The sequence below is a fragment of the Emys orbicularis genome, chromosome 3, assembly GCF_028017835.1.
Source record: "Emys orbicularis isolate rEmyOrb1 chromosome 3, rEmyOrb1.hap1, whole genome shotgun sequence".
NCBI lineage: Eukaryota > Metazoa > Chordata > Testudines > Emydidae > Emys > Emys orbicularis.
Window position 1 is genome coordinate 95,462,340 of NC_088685.1, and position 25,324 is coordinate 95,487,663.

General features: G+C 40.0%; 1 protein-coding gene across 1 annotated transcript in view; it reads right to left on the minus strand.

The window, feature by feature from the left end:
• Nucleotides 1–25,324, minus strand: part of TBC1D32 (TBC1 domain family member 32) — a 157,831-nt gene that overhangs the window by 15,679 nt on the left and 116,828 nt on the right. Inside the window, 5 exon segments of the mRNA XM_065401287.1 lie at nucleotides 12,466–12,654; nucleotides 16,376–16,516; nucleotides 18,188–18,342; nucleotides 19,564–19,679; nucleotides 21,255–21,324. Coding sequence (XP_065257359.1) covers nucleotides 12,466–12,654; nucleotides 16,376–16,516; nucleotides 18,188–18,342; nucleotides 19,564–19,679; nucleotides 21,255–21,324 — 671 coding nt within the window.

Consider the following 25,324-nt stretch of genomic DNA (forward strand, 5'->3'; position numbering starts at 1 on the left):
AGTTGCAGACATCCCCACACCGAGAATTACTAAAAGAAAGCGATCTCCAATTGAAAAATCTGCCCCAGTACTGATGGCACCGAAATCACTGGACCGCAAGGCACTGGGAACCTCCAGCACTGAGAGTTCCCGAAGAGCTAAAGCCTCTATGCGGGCAAGCTGTAATGGATGTTTTTTCCTTTCTTTTCAGTGATTGATGTACTGGCATCTGATGACTCCAGCTTTTTGATACAGAAAGTTGAACAAATAAGGCGTCCTCCAAAAGGATTAAGTCTGTCTCTCTTGCTTCTTGCCCGCGCCACGGAGCTACGGGAGGCCGTGCCTGCGTACGGTCGATGTAAACAAACTGTCTCGCAGCCCGCCAGTGGATTACCCTGACAGGCCGGGTGTGGTCCGCGGGCCGCAGGTTGCCCACCACTGATCTACTCTATTATTTTATTAATTCAAGTTCAGCAATTTTATGGACTGCCAATAGGGTTAATTCGGTTTAATACCCATAATGCTGTTGGCCAGCTACTAGTTTTCTTGAGTTTTAACTTCCCAGTGCAGGGATTATCCACTTACTGTACTGAAACAGTACTAATAAAATAGAAGTATAAAAGTTTCTGCATACATAGTAATTGCAAAAGGAGTTGACTATACATTTTACCATTTCTTTAGATGTGCTACATCTCCTCCATTTCTTATTAATAGGAGTCATTTGATATGTACAGAATCCCCAACCCTCCCTATCATATATAAATATATGGTATAGTGCTTGATGGTTGTATATTTTATTTTTTCACCCTCTGCCACTTATATTTTCTCAAGTAAAGGATCATGATTGGTCAGCAAACAAATTATTTATCTTGCTTATAACCACCACTGTCTTTCCATACTGGCCTACCTTACTATTCCAATTTCAAAAAAATATACTTTTCCTTAAAAATATGAGGAGAGTTTTATTTGCACACAAAAAAAGAAGCTACAGACAAGCATTACATTCAGCACCAGGTAATATTAGCCCTAACTCTTAAAATTCTCTAAATATTCACATGTTATGAACATTATATGGTTCAAGAATCTTTTCCATTATACATAAAAAAATAGGAGCTAAAATGTGAAAGAGACAAATTTTTAAAGTACCTTAGTCTGATAATTTGCCCGTTCTATAGAGCCCTAACCACTTTCTTTTCGTCTGTAAATAATAAGATGCACTGTTCCTGACATAAGATTTATTTTTTCTTTTGCCGCTCTCTTCCTCCTTTGTTGTCTTGGCATCTCCTTTTCTTTTCTCCTACCTTCTCCTACCTTGGACTCTCCCTCAAAGCACTTACTATCATACTCCCCTCCAAACACAAATCAGCCCTGGATATTCAGTGCGGCATGTGGGTGGCACTTCTAGTGTATAATACAAGAGAATCTCAATTTTTATGAACACCAGTACTACAAATGATGACTTATATGAACCATTTTTCCTGATTAAAAAAAAAAAAAGATATAACATCCCTTCACATTCTAATGCCTTTAGTACACTGGAAATGCCTTGCCATGGTTTGAAAAACAAGAAAGCAATTACTTCTGTCAGAATTCCAGAATTCATATAGCCCACATTTTTCTGTGCAGAAAAATGCAAAAAAAAATAAAAATCTGCCAGCAATACGTGGTTTTTCTGAGGTGTCTCAACAGGAGCTAAAATTGTACAGGGAAAAGATTGTGCCTGAAGCTATTCAAAGTCAACCTATTTTTGTTGACCTCCATCACAGGACCTAACCAGATCAGCTACAACATCACCGGCTCATTCACCTGCACGTCCACCAATGTTATATATGCCATCATGTGCCAGCAATGCCCCTCTGCTATGTACATTGGCCAAACTGGACAGTCACTACGCAAGAGGATAAATGGACACAAGTCAGATATCAGGAATGGCAATATACAAAAACCTGTAGGAGAACACTTCAACCTCCCTGGCCACACAATAGCAGATGTAAAGGTAGCCATCTTACAGCAAAAAAACTTCAGGACCAGACTCCAAAGAGAAACTGCTGTGCTCCAGTTCATTTGCAAATTTGACACCATCAGATCAGGATTAAACAAAGACTGTGAATGGCTATCCAACTACAGAAGCAGTTTCTCCTCCCTTGGTGTTCACACCTGAACTGCTAGCAGAGCACCTCACCCTCCCTGATTGAACTAACCTCGTTATCTCCATACTGATTTATACCTGCCTCTGGAAATTTCCATTACTTGCGTCTGATGAAGTGGGCATTCACCCACGAAAGCTTATGCTCCAATACTACTGTTAGTTTTAAAGGTGCCACAGGACCCTCTGTTGCTTTTTACAGATTCAGACTAACACGGCTACCCCTCTCTGTTACTTGACTCCAAGTGTTTTGACTTTCAGTGACACAGAGAATTCCAAATATCGCCAAACTGGCCTTGAATTGCATAAATGCTATCTCAAATTCTGCAGATGTAGAGAGAAGTTTTTCACTGTACAATTGGATCCTTTCTAGCAGAAGGAAATCACTAAGTGAGAAAAACTTGAAGGCTCTGTTTTCTGTACTATAATTTAAATGAAAATACTGGATTGCACAGAAATGCAGGACAATGATTAGCAAAACTGTATGACTTTCATGTGTGAAAGTCTGAGCAATTTAAAATGACATTCTCCTTTTTTTTTTTTGGCTGTTTGGTGTTCTGTAATGTAATTTAAATGAAATTCCAGAATTATAACTGGAATGCAGGGTATTAGTTACCAACTGTTTGTAACTTAAATTTCATGTGTTTAGGAAATGCTGAATAGTTATTGTGACTTTTTTCTGTATTGTAGTTTAAATAAATTACCCAACAAATTGAAACTGGTGTGAGTGTATTGCATTATTTTGACAAATAAAATATGCAGAATTTTGAATTTTTTGGTGCAGAATCCCCCCAGGAGTAAGCAATACAGCACATCATACTGCAACTTATGTACCATACCTACTGTAATATTGTAAGACCCCTTACATCTTTCCAAAAATTGTCATGTAGCATCAACAACTTCTTTAATAACTATTTAAGCTAAGGACATTCTTTAAAAATATTTAGTATTAAAAGTGCATTTTAAAAACTGAAAACGTTTACATAAAGAACAGGAGGTTTTGGACTTTTTGAAAAGAGAATTTTATTTACTGTGAAACTCTAATAAAATTGAAGGAATATCTCAAAAATGGACTGAATAAAAAGTTAAAACTAACTTTTAAAAGTTATCTGATGGTTTCCAGCCATAAGAAGAACAAAGGCAGTTAACAATGTTCTGTTTCCATTAGACTGCATATTCAGGAACTGAAGGCATCACCTAAGACAGAGGTGGGCAAACTACGGCCTGCAAGCCACATCCGGCCCGCGAGATCCTCCTGCCCGGCCCCTGAGCTCCTGCCCTGGGAGGCTAGCCCCCAGCCCCTCCCCTGCAACCTCAGCTCGCCCCACCGCCGGCGCAATGCTCTGGGCGCGGGGCTGCGAGCTCCTGGGGCAGTGCTCTGTGATGCGCAGTGCGTGGCTGTAGTGCCGCCAGCCACCAGTGCTCCAGGCAGCGCAGTAAGGGGGCAAGGGTGTTGGATAGAGGGCAGGGGAGTTCAGGGTGGTAGTCAGGGGGCGGGGGTGTGGATAGGGGGCGGGGCGGTCAGAGGGCAGGGAACAGGGGAATTGAATGGGGGCAGGGGTCCGGGGGGGCAGTCAGGAAGGGGGAGGGTTGGATGGGGCGGCGGGGGACAGTCAGGGGTTCCGGGAGCAGTGGGCGTGGGCCGTCAGGGGGCGAGAAGCGGGGGGGGGGCTGATAGGAGGTGGCGGCCAGGCCACGCCCCCCTCCCCTAACCGGCCCTCCCCTGTCCGGCCCTCCATACAATTTCCAAAACCCAATGTGGCCCTCAGGCCAAAAAGTTCGCTCGCCCCTTACCTAAGACAACCCTGAAGGCATGGAGTCAATGGAAGAGTGATAGCAACCAACTTTGGATCTAAACAACCCTGAAAGAGGTGCATTTTCCTATAATTTAATGAAAATAGGAAGGAGATGAGTATTAAAAAAAAACCTTTGAATTGAGCACCTCTCCCTCTCACACACATACTCTCTGCTATCCTGCTTAAAGAGCTAGTATTCATCAACTCATCCTGTCCATCTCTACAAGCAAGCTGCCACAATGGGTCAGAAAAACAGAACACTCAAGAAGAAACTAACCCAAGGAAAACTTCCCAAAGACCTCTCATGGATTGGTGAGAGAAAGTTAACTAAGACACTCACAAGGGATTAGATACTGTATAAAACTCTTGTAATGATTTTACTGGCATATGGAAATATTATTATAACTTATTTAACAGTTTCTCCTGGATTTAAGATTCTTAATATTCAGAATTTGCCTGTCTCAAGACAGCTCCTTAAATGTCTTCTATTAAATAACTGACTCAAACACTTTCTTCGATGTCACAGGATTTAGTTAATATTGCTTACTTTGCCTAATTAAAAAATGTCTGGCTATTATTAATAACCAACAATATCCACCTTTCCTTAAAAAAAATATTTTGCCTATTTATAAACCTTCTTAGTTACTTAAGGATGTACTAAGACTGGCTTCAGGATAATTTTGGAAAATAAGATATTGGTCTCAATTTACCAAGAGAAAAGTGCCCCATCAAAGGCAGCCTCATTCTCAGAGGTGAAATCTCTGCTCAAAGCTCTCCACAGAACATCATACAGAAGAGAATGTAATGCAAATAACCAGTTTATCAGTTATGTTCTGTCACTTGTGTTGTTTTATGTTTCACTTCCTTTCTTTAATAATAAAATAGCCACAGTGAATAATTGTGATTATTTTGCTTGGTCTCAATCATGCGATTCTTACGGTGTGTAAAGAATCCCTTTGACTAAAATAGTGGGAGTTGCATGACTGAGTTTAGATTAGTAAGAGCTGGCCTACAATTTCTTGTTTCTAAATATTTTTAATACCTTTTAAAATAAAATCACTTGCCATCCAACAATTTAATATTACCCCTTTCCAGCTCACAAGATCCTTTACTAACAGGATTTGTGCACCATGTAAAAACAATGATTATGGAAGTGAAAAGCAAAACAGAAGCAATTTCTAGTATACAGTAGTATTTACCACAGAGGATTATTCACTGCACAGTGCTTTTAAACAATCTTTTCTCTCATTCCTGCTTCCTATAAAGTGTGGTACAAGGAAACCAGGACCTAAGTTTCTCAGTAATCAAACAGTGAATATACAAATCTCGGTTCTCTAATTAAAATCATAGAATATCAGGGTTGGAAGGGTCCGCAGGAGGTCATCTAGTCCAACCCCCTGCTCAAAGCAGGACAAATCCCCAACTAAATCATCCCAGCCAGAGCTTTGTCAAGCCTGACCTTAAAAACCTCTAAGGAAGAAGATACCACCACCTCCCTAGGTAACCCATTTCAGTGCTTCACCACCCCCTAGTGAAAAAGTTTTTCCTAATATCCAACCTACATCTCCCACACTGGCCACCCCCACTAGCCACTATAATCCCTCTGCTCATCAATGTGTTAAACAGAAAAGAAAAAATATGAACTACAAACAAGCAAAACAAGAAATGCATGTAAAATTGCTACAAAGTTGCTTAGTGCCAAATTGGGGCATAAGCGGCATGGTAACACAGGGATGCAAAACACCCCCTTACTTTCCTATACCAGCTACTTCTTGTATTGCTACACAGGTAGCAGCACAAAAGGGGAAGCAAGCTCAACACAGCCACTACATCCCTTTCCTTTGCAAGTGGGAGCAAGACGTAGGTGCAGTTTTGATCCTGGCCCACCAATTTGCCACCAGAGCAGCTATGTTGGTGTGGTGGGGAGCATATGCCGTGGCAGGGATAGATCTGTCATGATATACTCCATCCCCAAAGCAGTGGGGAGACTGATTCCATGCTGCAGAAAAACAGCACTGCTCCTTGCAATGAGCTATATCATAAACTGATGATTTAGCCCTTATTTTGTAAGTACTTTTAAACAACCTTTCCAGGGCTACCCAGAGGGGGGGGGGGGGCAAGTGGGGCAATTTGCCCCAGGCCCCGCAGGGGCCCCCGGCCCCATGTTTGATGCTCCCCCGCCCCGGGGCCATGGGGCCCTGCCCCATCTTCCCCCGGCGCCTCAGCGCGCCGCCACGTAGGAGCGGTCCTGGAAGCGCTGCAGCGTGGCGTGGCTCCAGCAGGACCTGAGCTCCGCCTCCTTCGGCTGAGCCAGAGCCGCTCAGCCGCGTGGTAAAGGGGCGGGGCTGCGACGCGAACTCCGGTCCCACTGGAGTCACGCCCCTGTAGTGCTGTCGAGGGCAGCTCGTGGACAGCAGCGCACGCTGAGGCTCTGAGAGAGGGGAGAGGCAGGGGTAAGCGGCATGGGGGACCGGGGCCAGGGGGGCAACACGGGGTACATAAGGAAAGAAACCCCTTGGGAGGGAGCTGCCACCACCCCACCTGATGTGCCCAGAGAGACTACTTCTAGCCAGGGCCGGCTCCAGGCACCAGCCGACCAAGCACGTGCTTGGGGCGGTACCTTGTAAGGGGCGGCCAATCTTGGGGTGGCGGGGCGGTGCTCGGGTTTTTTTTGTTTGTTTGCTTGTTTTGTTTCGGCAGGGCGGCGCTCGGTTTTTTTTTTTTTTTGGTTCAGCAGGGCAGCGCTGGGGGGAGGTTGTTTTCGTTTTTGGTTTGGCGGGACGGCGCTTGGTTCGGCGGGGCAGCACTGGGGGGAGGTTGTTTTCATTTTTGGTTTGGCGGGGCGGCGCTGGGGGGGTTGTTAGGGCGGGGCAGCGCTTTTTTTTTTTGCTTGGGGTGGCTAAAAAGTTAGAGCTGGCCGTGGGCACATGGAATGCCCCCGCCGTCCGCGGTGGCAATTCGGCGCGCTGCTTGGGGCGGCAAAAACAGTAAAGCCGGCCCTGCTTCTAGCCCTGCTTTCCCTGCCAGCTCAGGACTCCAGCACCCTGTCTTGCTGAGCCAGACACTCCTGCTCCAACAAAGACCCAGGGTCTGAATTACTTGCCCCAAAGCTGCAGGTTTACATGTCAGGAAAATTTCAGGGAGTAAAGACAAGAATTTTGGAAGAAAATGCCCAAGCCTATTTTTCTCCATGCAGCGCTCACATGCTGAACCTCTGTGGCACCCACACTATGGAAACCAGTGCAGAGGTAAAAACATATTTTGGAAATGTTCAGAAACTCTATAAAGTATTTGCTCTTAGCCCTGCGAGATGGAAAATTTTGCAGACCACTGTGAATATATCTCTTCACTCTGTATCTAAAACTAGTTGGAGCACAAGAGTTGATGCTGTTTGCCCCCTAATCAAAAATCACACAGGCATGCTGGAAAGTTTAATTAAAATTGAAGAGGAGCTTCATTTACCTCCCGAAATCCAGGCAGATGTTGACTGTTTGATTAAGTGGCTTAAGTCATTTGAATTTGTACTTCTTACTACAATATGGTTTAAAGTGCTTCATTGTATTGATGATAAGAACAAGGTCCTACAAAGTGCCAAATTAACAGTGGAAGAGGGAGCTAAACACGTGAGCAACTTAGTAAAGGAAATTCAAACATTGAAAGATTCTTGGCCAATTTTTTTTGAAGAAGCCAAACAAGTCGCTTCAAGCCTCGGCATTGACCCAAAAATGAAAAGTGACTCAAGGATCCGGAAGAACAAGCGATTCTTTGACTACACAGGGGATGCAGACTATACGTTTGACTCTCCCCATATTCAGTTCAAAGTACAGGTGTTCTTCCCGACAATGGATTTGCTTCTGTCTGAGCTAGCTTGGTGAAAGAATGGCTGAAGTCTCAAATTTATTTTCACTCATTTTGTGTCCGCCAGATAAAGTGGATGAATCTTCTATAGAAAATTTTGTTGACACTTTGGCCACAGCATATCCAAAAGACCTCCAGAGAGAAGATCTTAAAGAGGAACTTAGAATCTTTTACAAAATAAAAGAAGATTCCAACTTAAGAGTTGATGGACATATAACCTCTGCACTTACACTTCTTAATGCTCTCTTCAAAAAAGGGTTGGAAAATGTGTTTCCACAGATTTGTATTTGTTTACGCCTACTAACAGTAGGCGTAAACATCGGTAGCATCGGGAGAGCATGCATTTAGTAAGCTAACATTGATTAAAAATCGTTTGCGTTCAGCCATCGGGGAAGAAAGGCTGAACCATTTGCTCACCTTGAGCATAGAATATGAAATGGCCAAAGACATAAGTTTTGATGACATTATTAATGAGTTCGCCAAAATGAAAGCGAGGAAAAAAATTGCAGCTGTATAATTAACGTTCAGAACAATTTGTAAAAAAATGATTTCATAAGAAGCATTATGTAATTGCAATACATACCATTAAAGCATTTAATGTTTTTAAATAATATATTTTGTCTATTTTCAATTTATTAAAAATTAATTTTTGAATGTATTTCACTGGTTATTTTTTACATTTCCAAATACATGTTACTATAGTATTGCAACTTTTTTTTATGGAAGGGGCCCCCGAAATTGCTTTGCCCCAGGCCCCCTGAATCCTCTGGGCAGCCCTGAACCTTTCAGCTGCTCCTGTTTCTTTTCCATCACCCTGTCAGCCAAGTTCACCCTCTTCCCTCGCTAGCAAATCAGATCATTTGACAGCTTGCTGATTGCGTGGAAATTAATCTGATTATTTTAAAATTATTAATTCTTTTTAACATAATACACAGGATTTACTTGAAGTATTTTAATTAAGTACTTTGCTTTTCAAAAGCCTGATTTTTACTGGAGTGGAGTACAGTCTTTCTTCCATGGTCAGGGATTGCATTGAAGCTCATTTCCTTGGTGAATGTACAGATGGTTGTTGAGTCCACCTGCTGATGCTTAGTCTTTTCAGGTGTCTTGCCAATCTACTGGTTATTTTGATTGGGAAGCAGAGCATTTTGTTCAACTATTTTGATCTATATTTTCACAATAATAAACAGGAAACATTCACCATATGTGTTTCTAAATCAGAATATGCTGCTTGCTTCTCCATCAGCATGGTATAAAAGTTTTGTGCTTTTTATGTTTGTCATGGCAGTGGTTCTCTAATGATGCTAATCATTAAAGCTCACCACCATCTGGAATATTGCAGTGTCAACATAGAAACCTGATCTTTGTCCATCCCCAGAAGGAGGAAATCAATGACCAATGATACCAGTGGAGAAAAGGGAAAGTCCAGAACAGAATAGTGATTGGTGCCGCTATTAACTTTAAATAATGACTTCTTGAACAAGGGCTCAAACCATTACTTTGTTTAGAGGAAGCTGGCACCTTCACCTCCTAAAGTGAAGCATTAACAAAGAGAACATGGAGGTTGAATAAGGGGGTTGAATCCCATAGGTCATAGTTTGCAGATTCTTTAGAACATCTAAAACCACTATTAAAAAAAAAACCTGAATGAAACTCAGCCAGCCAGGATGGTATGTTTGTCTTGTTCCTGTTCTATAACTGCTCTCACAGACATAGCCAAACTGATCTTGAACCAGTCAATATTACCTGTGAACTAGGAGGAAAACTACCCATTGCAAGTAATGTGCAACTTTGTTTATCAAGTCTACAAATCTATGAAATAAATCAAAATCTATATTTTAATATTTTAAATTAGATTTCAAATTCTCAATTCACCTTCTTTCTCCAAATCTTAAACTGGTGGCATGCTGTACAAACAATATTTGTGGAAATGAATGAAGGGTAGAGATCATCTTGGCAGCTGTTCAAGGTTTAGTATAAAATATCTTAAGATTTTATTGAAAAGACAGTTTCCCTCCCAGGCTTTATAATCCATCCAGGTGATATTCATGGCAGGAGGAACGCTAACTATAAGCCTACAATAATAGAAATGAGCAAACCTTGCAAAGTCCTTCTAAAGAGGCAGCTATCAAAATAACAATCATCTGAAGGGAAAACTTTGTGATTCAAATGTTTTCAAGCTTCAGTAGGAGGATACTGCATAACTCTACACCTCTGAAACACACCTAATTCTGAATGGAAGCCACGTACATACAGAGGGAGTTAGAGTCCAATCCACTTCCCATTGGAGTCAATAGGAATTTTTCCACTGATTCCAATAGGAGCTGGAAAAGGCCTATATGTATCAGTACTTTTCTCTGGAGAACACTATACTTTTTTGCCCTGCTTGATGAAGAAATATAACTACAGTATAAGTGAATGACAAGTGAAAAAAGGGTCATATAGTGAAGTTTCCAAAGAAAGGAGACTTCAGTAAGGGTAAAAACTGGAGGGGCATTCAATTGCTTTCTATTCCAAGTAAGGTATTTAAAGGTATTATTCTAGATAGAATAAAGAAAGTGGTAGGGTCACAATTTCAACAAGAAGAGGTATTGTTCAAACAAGAGAAATCATGTATAGATCAAATAGTAACCCTATGTGTCATCATAGAACTGTTGATCAAATGGCATTTACCACTTTATATTGATTTTATAGATTTCCAAAAAGCCATATAGAGGATAAAACTGTTTTATGGAAGTTGTTGTGCCATTATGGAAATTTCCCTCAGAAATATGTGAACATCATTCAGAGCGTCTATGAAAATATGACTTGCTAAGTAATACAAAGCAGTGAACTGATTAAATCATTCAAGATTACTGTAGGTGTCAGACAAGAATGTCTTATGTCACCTATGTTCTTTTTTACTGGTAGGGGATTGGGTAATGAGAAAGACCACAGGGTCAGACAATGGACTGCCACACAAGTTAACAGGAGCTTGACTTTGCAGATTACATCAACTTGCTATACCATACTCACAGAGACATGAAAGCTCCAACGTCTGACCGCCAGGCCTCTGCAGAGTTAGTAAGATTGAAAAATCAACACCAAGAAAACTAAAACCATGAGAATCAACACACAACATGGAACACCAACAGAAATTTCAGAGACTGACAAAGAAGAAGCCTGCTATTTTAAATATCTTGGCAACACTGTAAATACAATGGGTGGAACAGATGAAGACTTTAAAACCAGAAGAGTAAAAGCCAGACGTGTTTGTAACTCTAAAGCCAATCTGGAGAAACAGAAATCTTTCCCTCCAAACTAAACTTTGAATATATAACACCACTGTACAGTTGGTCTTACTATGTGGCACTGAAACTTGGAGACCTATTATGACCATATTATTTAAATTCCAAGTTTTCATTAACAGCCGCCTTAGACAAATCTTCAATATCAGATGGCTAGAAAAAAGTCACAAATAAACAACTCTGGAGAATGACGAAACAGAAACCAATAGGAAAGCAAATTACATAAAAACAATTAAGTTGGCTAGAACATAGATCAGGGGTGGGCAAACTACAGCCCGCGGGACTGTCCTGCCCGGCCCCCAAGTTCCTGGCCCTGGAGGCTAGCCCCCGGCCCCTCCCCCACTGTTCCCCCTCCCCCGCAGCCTTAGCTCGCTCGCTCCGCCGCTGGCGCAATGCTCTGGGCGGCAGGTCTGTGAGCTCCTGGGGCAGCACAGCTGCAGAGCCCGGCCTGACCCAGTGTTCTGTGCTATGTGGTGGTGGCGGCGGCGGCGGCAGCGTGGCCCAGCTCCAGCCAGGCGGCGCAGCTGTAGCACCGCCAGCCACCGGTGCTCCAGGCAGCACGGTAAGGGGGCAGGGAGCAGGGGGGTTGGATAGAGAGCAGGGGAGTTTGGGGTGGTGGTCAGGGGGCGCGGGTGTGGATGGCGGTCAGGGGGAAAACAGGGGGTTGAATGGGGCAGGGCAGGAATCCCGGGGGGCAGTCAGGAAGGAGGGGGGGTTGGATGGGGCGGCAGGGGGTAGTCAGGGGCAGGGGTTCTGGGGGCAATCAGGGGACAGGGAGAAGGTGTGGTTGGATGGGGCAGGGGTCTCGGGGGGGGGCGTCAGGAATGAGAGGAGGGATTGGATGGGGCAGCGGGGGTCCAGGAGCAGTCAGGGGACAGGGAGCGGGGGTGTGTGGATGGGGCAGGGGTCCCGGGGGGGGGGCAGACAGGAGGTGTGGGCCAGGCCACGACCCCCTCCCCTAACCGGTCCTCCATACACTTTACAAAACCCGATGCGGCCCTCAGGCCAAAAAGTTTGCCCGCCCTGATACAGATGGAGGAAAGACCTGAATAACATAGCAGTAGAGGCCTTGGACTGGAATTCCCAGGGCAAGAGACAATGATGTAGACGAAGGATAACATGAAAATGCACAAAAGAAACAGAACTGAAAGCTATCAGAATGACATGGGAACAAGCTAAGAATGCAGCAGGAGATCAGCAAAGATAGCAGGTAGTGGTGAAGGCCCTTTGTTCCTCATGGAAAACAGACATGAGAGAGAGAGAGAGAGAGAGAGAGAGATGAATGAGACTAAAATAAAATCAATACTGGAAATTCAGTTGTTTGGCAAAATAATATCTCTTTTCAGTCTGGAAAGTGTAGCTTTCCTCTAATCTGGTAATCTAAAGAAAAAAACATTACTTTGAGAAAAACCTGTAGATCTTGGGTCTGTGTGTGCTGCAGAATATCTTGCTGAAGATGTTTGAACACAGATATACTCATATAGATCTGATAATCAGGACCAAGGAAAATACATGTAGCAATGTAGTGACAGATCTCACTCCAGTCCAAGTAATTCCAGAAACACTGAGCTAGCCACTGCTGACAAATCTAGAAAAATACAAAAACAAATTCAATTTCTTACAGTAATTCAGTGATTAATTAATAACTTTTCTATACCACAAACCCCTTTTCCATACCAAGACCATCCCATGCCCCCTTCTCATCCAGCCAGAACCCCTACCCAACCCATAAGTTGGTGGTCATGACTAACAGGCAGAGAACCCCGGCTTAATATATGCATTTAAAAATTATACACTACGTGGTTGGTATATTGAATAAAAATATTATTTACCATAGTAACTGTGGTTCTTGAAGAGAGGCCTGTGTAGATCCCCACTCTTAAGAAAAGTGTGCCTCTACTGCACAAACACAGAAGTTTGTAGCAAGCAGTGTCGGTCTTAAACTCTTCCCTTGTACTGGGATGTAAGAGCATAAAAGAGGTGTGGCTCCCAATGCCCTTTAGTCATTCCCATGTATTGAAGACTCCCTCACCTGAGACTCTAAAGAAGGTATACAGGGAGTCTGAATTCCGATGGACAACCATCTCAAAGAACTGCAGTTAGCACACTAAGTTCAGTAACTATTTTCCTCCTTTGAGAACTTCCCATATGGCTCACAACTCTTGGGAGTTTAAAAAGAACAAGTGACTCTCCAGGAGGTGGTCAGAGAAGGATAAGATCAAAAATAATTCAAAGCCAGCTACTGGCTTCAGTCATGTTGGTCTCAATAGTGTCTGGGTTGGAACAATGCAAAAGTGATACATAACAGTGCTGTCCTAACCAACAAAGTCAATCCAACAAAACAAATTTACCCCCAAAGTGAAAAAACCTCCAGATTAATTGTCCTAAACGTATTCTCTTCTTAACACCTATTGTTCTGCTAACAGGAAAAAGGGGTTTTGAAAAAGGATCATGAAGTGAGCTTTGAAGTTTGGCCTCACTGCTTATGATGGTTAAAAAGAACTGAGGTGCAGCAGGGACCATGATCCTCATTTGATATCAATGGCCCTGAAATAATGCATGTACAGACCTGATGGACACTGCTATATAGAAGAACCCAATGCATGTATTCCAGTAATGTACATCTATACAGGCAATTGTTTAAGTTGAAACACAACTTTCAAAGTTTAATGACAGAAAAAATAAACTATTCTTTATGTATTGAATTTTCTTAAGATTTTTTTAAATGGCATGGATGTCTTTGAAGGTGTATTTAATGTGTGTTTCCCTTTAAATTAAAGAATTTCTGTGCCTTGTAAATGAATGGTAGGTCCTTCCCTGAGGCACCTTTGGATTTAATTGAATGGTATGGAAGACGCGGGCTTTAGCAGCTCTTGTTTTTTCCATTTCTAAATCACAATTTGTTGCTTAATCCCTTGTGTATAGCACACTTCATTTAGCTCTAGACCACAAATCCTTTGTTAATCAGCCCCTAAGTGTTTAAAAATATGCAGCAGCAGAAAGTACTGTGTTTCTAATTAGATTACAACGGCTATGCTTTGGAATGAGATTGCATTCAGTTGTGTATTCCTATACACTGACATTTATATATGTTAAAGTTGCTTTCATAGTTAATTGAAGCATTATTTTTTGCAATAAAATAACACAATAATGTAGCCAGAGGATGTGTGCTTATTACAGTGGTGTCCATTCTACGTGTTTCCATTAAAAACTTATTCTTGCTGTGGGTATTACTGTGAATTGTGATAAAACTTGGCATACAAGTTATCTTATATATTTTTGCAAAGACAGATTATTTATTATTTTTAAAAGTAAGTGCAGTGTTTGTGAGAGTGATATTCCTGGAGGGAAAGCCTCTATTCCACTCAATAGCCTGCATTATTGCTGCTTGTGCAGTACCTTTCTCCACACTGCCCCACAAATATGCCTCAGCCCTGACCCTGGAGGGACTGCATGGAGGCTAGTTCAATCTCCATGTTCATTCAGTCTTTAACATCCCTGAGACTTCCAATAAGGGTGTTAATGCCAATATTGATTTATTTAGTTAGTAGGTTGTTCAACTGCTCATCGCTGTAGTATTTCAACACCTCACGTACAATGATTTTATCCACATAACACCCCTGTGGAGGTAGGGAAATATTACTACCTCCACTTAACAGATGGGGAACTGAAGAATAAAGAAATTAAGGAACTGATTTTCAGATGAGTTGAGCAGCAACAACTCTCATTGACTTGGGAATTCTTGACCTCAACACCTTTGATAATGAGGCCTTAAAGTGACTTGCTCAAGATTGCACAAGGAGGCTTTGGGACAGATGGGAAAAGAGCCCAGATCTCCTGAATCCCAGTCCAATGCTTTAATACACGACATTCATTCCCTTCATGTGAGCTTTTTTGTGATAAGAACATCTGTCCTGTAGGAACTAGAATCCAGTGGGAGTTGGGAATGCTCAGCATCTCTGAAACTCAGGCAATTAGCCTTTACTGGGACCAGATCCTGCTCACTATGCTTGTCTAAAGGAGGAGAAAAGGTGTGTTGTAAGGATATGTTCATTAACAGGTACTAACAAAGTATTTTTAATCCTAAACTAGACAAGGACAATTGACTTCAATGATAGCTGGATCAGGTCATGTGTGAACTGTGCTATTACACTTCCTCCCCTTTCTTATTTTAAAAAAAACAGTCCGTTCCTTTCACTTTGAAAGGCAGCTTTTTCTTATATTTTAAATTTTGTCCTTTATGGGTAAGACTGAGCAGTACACATAAGGAAGTAGAATCAAATTCAGACATTGTAAATCTTGATGAGTTCATGTTTTCTCTCTTTTAATCAATTCTTGCATCACATCCACACCCATTCCCATAAAGAACACACTTGGGCCCCCAAGTCTTGGCACAAAATGACCTTTTTAATGGGTTAAGCCCAGGGCGAAGAAGAGCCTGGGTGTTTGTTCATCCATAGCCTTGAGTAAATCTCTAGAAGCAACAGCACTTACATTGGACTTTACATCTTCAAAGCACGAGAGGACCTACGGTTGCTGTGTTTGAGTCATATCTCAGCCTTAGTATTACATTAATATATGACAGGTTTCAGACAGGTTTGTGTGGCACAAGTACTCCTGTTCTTTTTGCGGATACAGACTAACACAGCTGCTACTCTGAAACCTGTCATTATGCAAGGCACTGCATTTAGCCATATGGAGTGGAAATATATTTTAAATTTGTTAGTCTCTAAGGTGCCACAAGTACTCCTGTTCTTTTTATTAATATATGAATTTGGGTTTGCTTTTTCACCTAATTGAAATGATTGGTTGTGATATCAGGAACTTTAACTCCAATATAAGCTGAATTGTCTTATACCATACATCATACAAATGTACTACGGAATTTAAGACCCTACTGGAAATGACCGTGCCACTGAGATTTTTTTACCCCTTATGATTCCATTAAAAAAATCCAGCACATTTTGGTCAAGTTTTTGCATAAAACAGGAAGGGGCAGCTCCTCAGCTGAAGTTCCATTGAAGTCAACTGTTTTCCATTTTAAAATGTTTTAACTGTGTACTTTTAGTCCTAAACATAAAAATCTATATTAAAAAAACCTACAAAATGAATAGTTACCTGATTTTCATAACAATTTACTTTGTGTGGCTGAAGACTAAAACTTTATTCTTTAGTCATTTTATTGTGGCTGGGTTTTATAGCTTGTTACGTAGCTGAGCCATAGTAGCTTCAACCTTTTCTGAATATCCTTGATTTTGTGGATTTAAGTCAAACATTTAACAATGCTTTAATATGCTTTTGTAAATTACCTGTGATGGAGTGAAACCAGACATGTGGAAAGCTGAAAAGACAAGTGGCAACTCAGCCTTCAGCAACATCTCAATGTAGTGAACACTGCAAAAATAGATGGGGTGGATGCCAGATTCTGCTGTGTCAGTAGGTAGGTGTACCTGACCAACAAAGCAAACAACAAATAATAATTGTTAGTTACTATAAAAGAAAATGTATGATTTTACTTTAAAAGACACTACTAAATAAGTAAATATTCTTTGGTAGCAGGAGAAAAGTGTGGCAAAATGTGTGGAAAACTGTAAAGAGAGTAACTGTTACAAAAATGTTTACCAGCTATTTCTCTCGGTTGACAGCCCAATTCCTTATTACATATATGGTTTAATGAATGTTACCTTTGTGAGTAGGAAGTGTGATTCCCACCCCCCTCCGTTGCCCAAGCAGACACACGGAGACTGTTTATAAATGAAGGAGCGGAGAATACGAGAGGGTTTCTTTTTGCAATTCTATATAGTGGGTAGAGAGTTCAGTTGGATGGAGCTGTCATGATTTGCCCAGGTGTGGTGTGTGTATGTGGAGGAGAATATATATGGAGGGTAGGAGTGAAGTTCTATTTGAATGGGAGAAAAGAATGAGAGGTTACCAATGTGGAATGTTCTGGGTAGATGGATGTGTGGTTTGTAAGTAATGTGGTTTTGGCTTGGGGAAGATGTGCATTCCTTTGAACTTTTCCTTCTTCCGCCTTTGGGTCCTGGCTCACAGGAGGTTGCATGTATACTACAATCCCCCACTCCATATAGGTGATAACTCAGTTGGGATTGAGTTACATAATGGGAGAGATTAAGATTTCTGTTTGGGGCAAGAAGGAGGTAGAGTTGGGTTCTGGATTGTACATGTTAATGTTTTGTTGGAGCTAATTAACATTTAATGTGGGGATCTTTAGCCTAAAACTCCGTTATACTTTTGCCTGTAGTTTCCACACTTGTTAATATAGCTATGAAGATACCAAACTCCTCAGTACGGAGGATGGTCAGCACAAACAAGACTCACAAAATGAAGCCAACCTTCTCAGTGCTGGAACAGCCACAGAACTGGACCAGGTGCTGTTCATATGGTATGTACTACAAGTGGGAATATACAAACACCCTCTTGAAAAAAAACTAGAGAATCATCTAATAAACCCACATTTTTCTAGTGACTGACTATAGCTGATAGTTTAATTTACACCAGTTACAGAACCTGACAATGTACAATACCTAACCAAACCAAAAAGATTTTTTAAAATAGATGACATCATATTTAACAAAGGATGAAAATTATGGAGCTTGTGTAACTAGCTTGATTTAAATACCAGCCATTTGAAATATGGAATCATTTAGTACTTGGTCAGTACAGAAGTTTCTAATTACTAAAAGCATTTTAGTATTTTTCTGTACAACTCTGATATTTTGTGGTGTTTATTGATTTTATAATACAACAAAGCTAATAATCAAAACAATGAACTTGCACAGTGTAATAATAATAAAAAAGGCCACTCAATAGTACCTTCTCCCTACACAAAGAATTTAACACAACTAATAAAGTTTATTTTATTGCCAACTTTAACATTCAATAACACTGCCATTACCATTAGTCTACCTGTTATTTCACTGCCTTTAAACAACCATTTGAACAAATGTCAAATCTATATTTTTCTGAGAGAATTTTTAAGGGACAAGCATTCACTTAGAGGATGTTAATGAAAAGTGAAACAACAACTCAGTGAAACTGATAAACATTCCTTTTAAAATTTTCAAAGCCACCTTTAAAAAGAAAAGCTTTTAAAGTCTTACAGAAACATGCAGTCTTCGCAGCCAGAGAAATGCTGAGATGAGAAGACTGGAAAATTGCTGAAGAAATGTTAATGTTTTCTCTCTCTCTCCTGACATTATCAGAAATACAGACGATGCAAACCAGTCATAGCCAGCATAACCTTCCTGCAGACAACCTGTAGGAGAACGTTAAGGAACTCTGACCAACGACCAACTATTGCTGGCATATAAAATAATCAGCTAAATAAAAAAAAAATTAAAATAGATTGTGAATCACAACAAATCAGGTACTTTAAAAAAAATGGGATTCTGAAAGTTAATAGAACAATTCAAACAGAACAATGTCAATATGTGTAGACCTAGGGTCCTATTGCAGCAGCTCCAGTGTTGCACCAGTGTAGCTACACTGAAGATGGTTTCTTGAACATAAAAAGTCCATTAAAGTTAAATCAGCATAAAACTGGAGTAAAATTCACTGGGATAAATTAGGCCCCTAGACTTTGAACTATCTAATTTTCCTCTCCGCAAAGTCCACATAATTCTTCCATGACCCTTGGAAAAACAAAAACAAAAACACACAAACCTAGGTTCTTGTATGCTTATTTTAAGGTAACGCCAGTAGCCCAACACCCATAAGTACTTTTATAACACTAAACAAGTGTGTGCATGCAATAAAGAGGAGGGTGGAAAAAAACATTTCAGTAAGAAAACAGGTTGCAGCTTCCAAACTTCCAAGGAGATATAAAACAATAGTAAACATAAAAAATTGAAAGGCTTTAAAAATGAAGTATATTTTGCCAGCGTCCTTAAATATTTTATAAAATAATAAATCAAACACATTACTAGGTAAGATAGCCTGTCAAAGCGTTTTTTTGTTTTGTGTTTCTTTTATACAAACAAGTAAAATACACAATTATATGAAAAAATGTTAGATCAAAACCTTAGTGCAAATCAAATTATAATTACAGATGACTAAATGTTCAATATTAGTAATATTATCATCAATATTACAGAAGAAACTAGCAGACCTAATGGGGATCAGAGCTAATTGCTCTGGGCACTGTACAAGCATATTAAAAGACATGATTCTGCCCCGAAGAGCTTAAAATCAAAACCAGACAAGACACGCAAGCAAGTTTAATAATCAAATGAAAGGGAAGGATGAAGATTACAGTCAAAGATCATACAGTTAATCTGTCAAGTTCACATTTTAGTGATAGAAAGGTTTCATAATAATGGATTTTTCTTTTGTGTGTGCACAAAATGTAATGAAAAATACTATGTAGTCTGCACCACCACCAGGAATTCAAAGAACAAGATATATGAAAAATTTCTTTGACAGTTCAACTGTCACTAATGTCTTGGTCAATCTAACTTGTGTCATCAAAAAAGGATACGAAGTGAGGACTGTACAGATGTTTGCTGTTGTTTCAGAAATTTGTCACAGTGCATTAACACCAGGCACAGATCATTTTCAGCACCATCTTTCAGCAAATTTAAATATTTACCATACCTAATAAAATAAAGTTTAAACAAACGTAGACACTTAAGTTTAAATAAAAGTAAAACATAAAATGTCTATTCTTTAAAAACAAGAACACATTTTCCTGGATGCATTTAATATAGTTCTAGAATTTATGAAAAGTTAAGAACTCATAGCTCTATATGTCATAAAGTGTATACTGTGGTTAGGGCAGGGGACTCAATCTGGTGACAGTTCGGGAAGCAACTGGTGAACTGATCTAGATTTCATTGAAGGAGCACAGCAGACATTCATTACTAAGGGCTTGTCTACATTACCCGCTGGATCGACGGGCAGGGATCGATCCAGCGGGGGTCGATTTATCGCGTCTAGTCTACATGCGATAAATCAACTGCCAAGCGCTCTCCCATCGACTCTGGTACTCCACCAGGGCGAGAGGCGCAGCCGTCGACTTTCCGCAGTGAAGACACCACGGTAAGTAGATCTAAGTACGTTAATTTCAGCTATGTTATTCACGTAGCTGAAGTTGCGTAACTTAGATTGGACACCCCCCACCCCACCCCACCCCCGTAGTGTAGACCAGGCCTAAGGTTTGCAACCTATCATAGGAGTCTTATTATATCCACAGCTGTCCCTGGACATTCAGATTGCAGCAGTTGACAAAACTGTATTTTTTTTTCAATCTGCACTGTGCTAGAAGGCCTCAACCATTTGTTTCAGACACAGACCTTGCTTCCATTATCCATTTCTTTGTGATTTCAAGATAAGACTATTGCAAAGTCCTACATATGAGGCAATTCTTTAAGATCATTTGGAAATTTAGGCCTCAAACCTTCACACACTTATGCAACCTCGCTCACATGAGCTCTCCTATTGACTTTAATAGGATTACACGTGTTTAAAGTTAAGCATGGATGTGATCCTTTGCAAGGTCAGGGTCTGAAATTCCTATAGAAAGTGGTATAGAAATTTGGTAAAGAAATAATCTGCTTAATCTGCAGCAAGGGAGATTTAGGTTAGATATTAGGAAAATATTTCTAATAGTAGGATAGTTAAGCATTGGAATACAGGGCTTTGGAGCGGAGCCCAGAGCAGCTCCGGAGCAGTGGAGCTGCAGGTTTTTGCCTGGAGCTGGAGCAGAGCCGGAGCACAGCTCCAAAGCCCTGTATGGAATAGGCTTCTAAGGGAGGCCGTGGAATCTCCATTGTTGGAGGTTTTTAAGAACAGGTTAGACAAGCATCGGTCAGAGACATTCTTTGTCCTGCCTCAGAGCAGGGGAATAGACTATATGACCTCTCGAGGTCCTCTCCAGCCCTATATTTCTATGATTCTATAATGTAAGTTTAGCTGTAAATCTTGCTAAACAAGTTGCAATTAGCCCTTAGAACAATCATGAATAATAACCTATTTAATTTGTTGCAGATAATTTAATCATGTACTAATACCTTTTTCATCTTTAAAATAAGAATTCATTCGCTCAAAAATGATCTTTAGATTTAAATGGTACAAAATGTTGAGTTGATGGATTAAATATCATTAAAGTCATTGCAAAGAAATCAAACAAACTCTAGAAATACACAAGGGAAATAGTTTAATACAATGTACCTGACTGTCATTTTAATGCCAAGCTGCTGCACAGATGAAAGGCTTTCATTCTTCACATTTGCATCATCAGCTAAAAACAAAAGAAAAAAGAATTATAAACATGTAAAAAGTCTGCATTATAATGATCATTTTAAATGAAAATGGATGAAAGTAATATTTTTACATATTTTAATGCCAAGTCTAGAACATTGTTTTGTATCTGAAGTGCTGTCAGTAATCTCTGCAAAGATTATTACAGGAAACTATATACAACTGAACCCTCTGATTTTTTTCTAAAAAAGATGTTTGAAAACAAAAAGCAAGTATGTGCATGTTTCTCATGGTCACAACCAGCCTTCAGCACAACTAGAACAAACAACTAGTTGGGGCACTACTTGGTGATACCTCCATTCTCAGCATAACATCCTCTCTCTGGCAGGTGAAACAGACAAAACTGTAACTCCTGGCCCAATTGCCTCCCTTCCAGCAGTTTGAGACCTCACAAGTATAAAGCCAACCTTGTTTGCACATACAGTGTTGTAAATCTCACCAAATATATTAAAAATATTGAACTGAAAGGGATCTACAATTACTTTCATCATTTCTTAAAAATGTTTTTGTGGAAACAGACTAACACGGCTACCCCTCTGATACTTGTTCATCATTTATTGTTCTGCGTGACTGTAATGTACGCATCTACTTTAGGCACTTTGTATTGGATTAAAAAGCTGTAAAGTAGAGCAAAAAACTAAGAAATCTGGTGCATTAAAACTAAGCATCCTCTATAAATGTTATTTTTTCACACATTTAAATCCTAAATGCAAAAGACCTAACAAAAGGATATTCTCTCACACACACATTATAATCAAAGACAAGTGTAGATTCCTCAGCAAACAATTAGCACATAATAAATGTTCTGAGTTGGAGGGGTCCAGGGTCAAACAGGTTCTGATTTTCATTTTCTAGTTTAGTTTCTGTTCCTGGCTAGAAAGTACTAATAAATTTACAATAAGCAGGTTTTTGTCATCTATCCAGTGGATGGCATGATTCTCTTAATATTCGTGATTGTTTTTCACATTTTTAATATATCTCAGCAGAAACCAATATATACCATTTTCCCGGGATGGAAGTGATAATTCTGTGATGGATCAGATCACTTTCTAATTTGATGGGTATTTTCTCCCATCCCACTTGAACAGCCATAAGAAACTAAACTAAGGGCAGGTCTACACTAACCCCCCAATTCGAACTAAGGTACGCAACTTCAGCTATGTGAATAACGTAGCTGAAGTTCGAAGTACCTTAGTTCGAACTTACCTCCGTCCAGACGCGGCAGGCAGGCTCCCCCGTCGACTTCGCGTACTCCTCTCGCCGAGCTGGAGTACCGCAGTCGACAGCGAGCACTTCCGGGTTCGACTTATCGCGTCCAGACAAGACGCGATAAGTCGAACCCAGAAGTTCGATTTGCTTGCCGCCGAACTACCGGGTAAGTGTAGACCTACCCTAAAGGTGCTACTAGTACCAATTTAAGTGAGCTCTCTAGTTTCCTTGTTTGCATACAAGCCATGGACACCATTGTACTAAAGATAAAATATTTACAAGCTGGGGGAGGTGAAGTCCTGGCTGGAATGAAAAAGGTTAAGAAGAGCAACTAAGAAAATAAGCCCTCCATTTGGATCAGAGGAAATAGATCAAAATGTTATTGAAAGAGTGAAGAAAACACAATACAGGAAAATTACATTTAACAAAGAAGAGAGACAGTTCAACAGTAGAACAGTGATAAGGAAACACAAGCTGTGTATTAAAACATTAATAAGTAAGATATAACCATCAAAGAACATGGGTCATTAGAAACTGACCTTGTCCATCTGTGAAACATCATTTATAGGTAAGAAAAATAATTTGTTCTCTGAGCAAGACAAGGTCTTTCTCTAATGGGCTCTAAATAGCAAACCCACAACAATAGGAGGGAATTATTTTTCCAGGCACCCAAGTCAGAATGCCTTGTGTAATTAGGGCCAATGATACTATGAAAAATGACTGCATCACAGCCCAGAGTCTGAGACTCTTTTTCAATTTACAACAGTGAGTTATTATTATCCACTTGGTATTCAAAGAACATAATTGATTTCATTGATTTTATTTGCCTTTTATTCTCCATTGTCATAATTTCTTAGTTGCTGGAAAATATTTTCCCTTTATTATATTCCCTTTTATATTTTTCTCTGCATTTTAAAGGAAGATAAAATTAACATGGGGTTTGGATTTAATAACAATTCCACATTATATAGTACCTTGTCAAGCCAAAAACTCTTGCTTTTGTGTAATAGCATATCTGATGTAATCATAGCTCTGAACATAGTGCAGGTTAACTGCAAATCCAGCGCTAGCAAAGGGAACATAAAAATTGTACTTTTCATCCTATGTAAAGAGTCATGACTTTTCATTTTTTCAATTAACGGACTGGAAATGAAGATTTAACAAAACAAAACAAAACAAAAATATTTAGAATCCAGAGGACTATCACCATCTACTTAAAAAACTGGAGCTATAAAACCTTAGTGTTCCTTTAAGATTACCAAAAAATTGTATGGGATACTTAAATATTGTAGATCACAATCCATGGACAACAGGTGGATTTTTGTTCTTGGGAAGAAAGATTGACTGTGATTGTAATGGAGTCCAAACTGTCTGATTCAATATGCACAATTTAATTTTCCACAAAACTGATCTGACAGACATTTATCAATAAAACTGTTATGTTTAACTGTCTTGAAACACTACGGTTTTCAATACTCGAGCCTCAAAAGATCAATTTTCTCAATAAGAACATGATTTCTCTTCAAACAAAAGGCAGAACATCTCTGAAATGTCAATTAGATGGAGAGGTGATACAGGAACTGTAATTAAACAGAAGAAAATAGGCTATAGTAGCATTTTCCCATATGTCGAATCCAGCAAAAGAATTAAATATAAGGGACAGATTCACTTTCCTTTCACAGTTCACAGGAAAAAAAGAACTATACTGAACATGTGTAATCTGATTTTTAAAAAGAATGAAATGTAAAATAGATGTTTCTTAATCCATGTAAAATTTCATGATTTGATGGATGTCAGGATTCCACACATACACCCTTTAAAAACTCATACTGAGAATAATATAATATATGGCAATAAAAAAGTCAGATAATCTTTCCCACTCTATGACACAGACTGGACAATTTATTAGTAGAGGAGAGAGATTTTTGAAATATCGTTACCTGCTCTTTGGATGAAAATACCCATTATTTAGTGCAATCCGGTTAATTAAAAAAATAAAATTTTCTTCAGAATATCTTTATACACCAAGGACAAAAGTCATCCCTGGCAATGAATAGTTTAGCAACAACCAGAAAAGGGGATAAATTCTACAAGAGATTTTTTTCTGCCTTTTTTAAAATCTGAAAATATTTTTATCATCTGTACCCATCACATCTAATTTCCAAGAATACCATGTTGCCAAGTATCAGAGGGTAGCCGTGTTAGTCTGCATCCACAAAAACAATCTTAAAGACTAACAGATTTATTTGGGCATAAGCTTTTGTGGGTAAAAACCCCCACTTCTTCAGATGCATAGAGTGAAAATTACAGATACAGGCATAATATACTGACACATGCAGAGAAGGGAGTTACCTTACAAGTGGAGAACCAGTGTTGACAGGGCCAATTCAATCAGGGTGGATGTGGTCCACTCCCAATAATTGATGAGGAGGTGTCAATACCAAGAGAGGGCAAAACTGCTTTTGTAGTGAGCCAGCCACTCCCAGTCCCTATTCAAGCCCAAATAATGGTGTTAAATTTGCAAATGAATTGTAGCTCTCCAGTTTCTCTTTGAAGTCTGTTTTTGAAGGCTTTTTTGTTGAAGGATGGCTACTTTTAAATCTGTTATTGAATGTCCACACGAGGATGGACAACAAGCTTTCAGGAACAGTATCCCTGATGAGGCTACGACACACCTGGTCTCATCAGGTGTCCTCTTTGTCCTCTCCCACAACGATTTCAGATTTGGGGACAAATTATACCTTCAGCGGCTCTGCTATGGGTACCCGCAT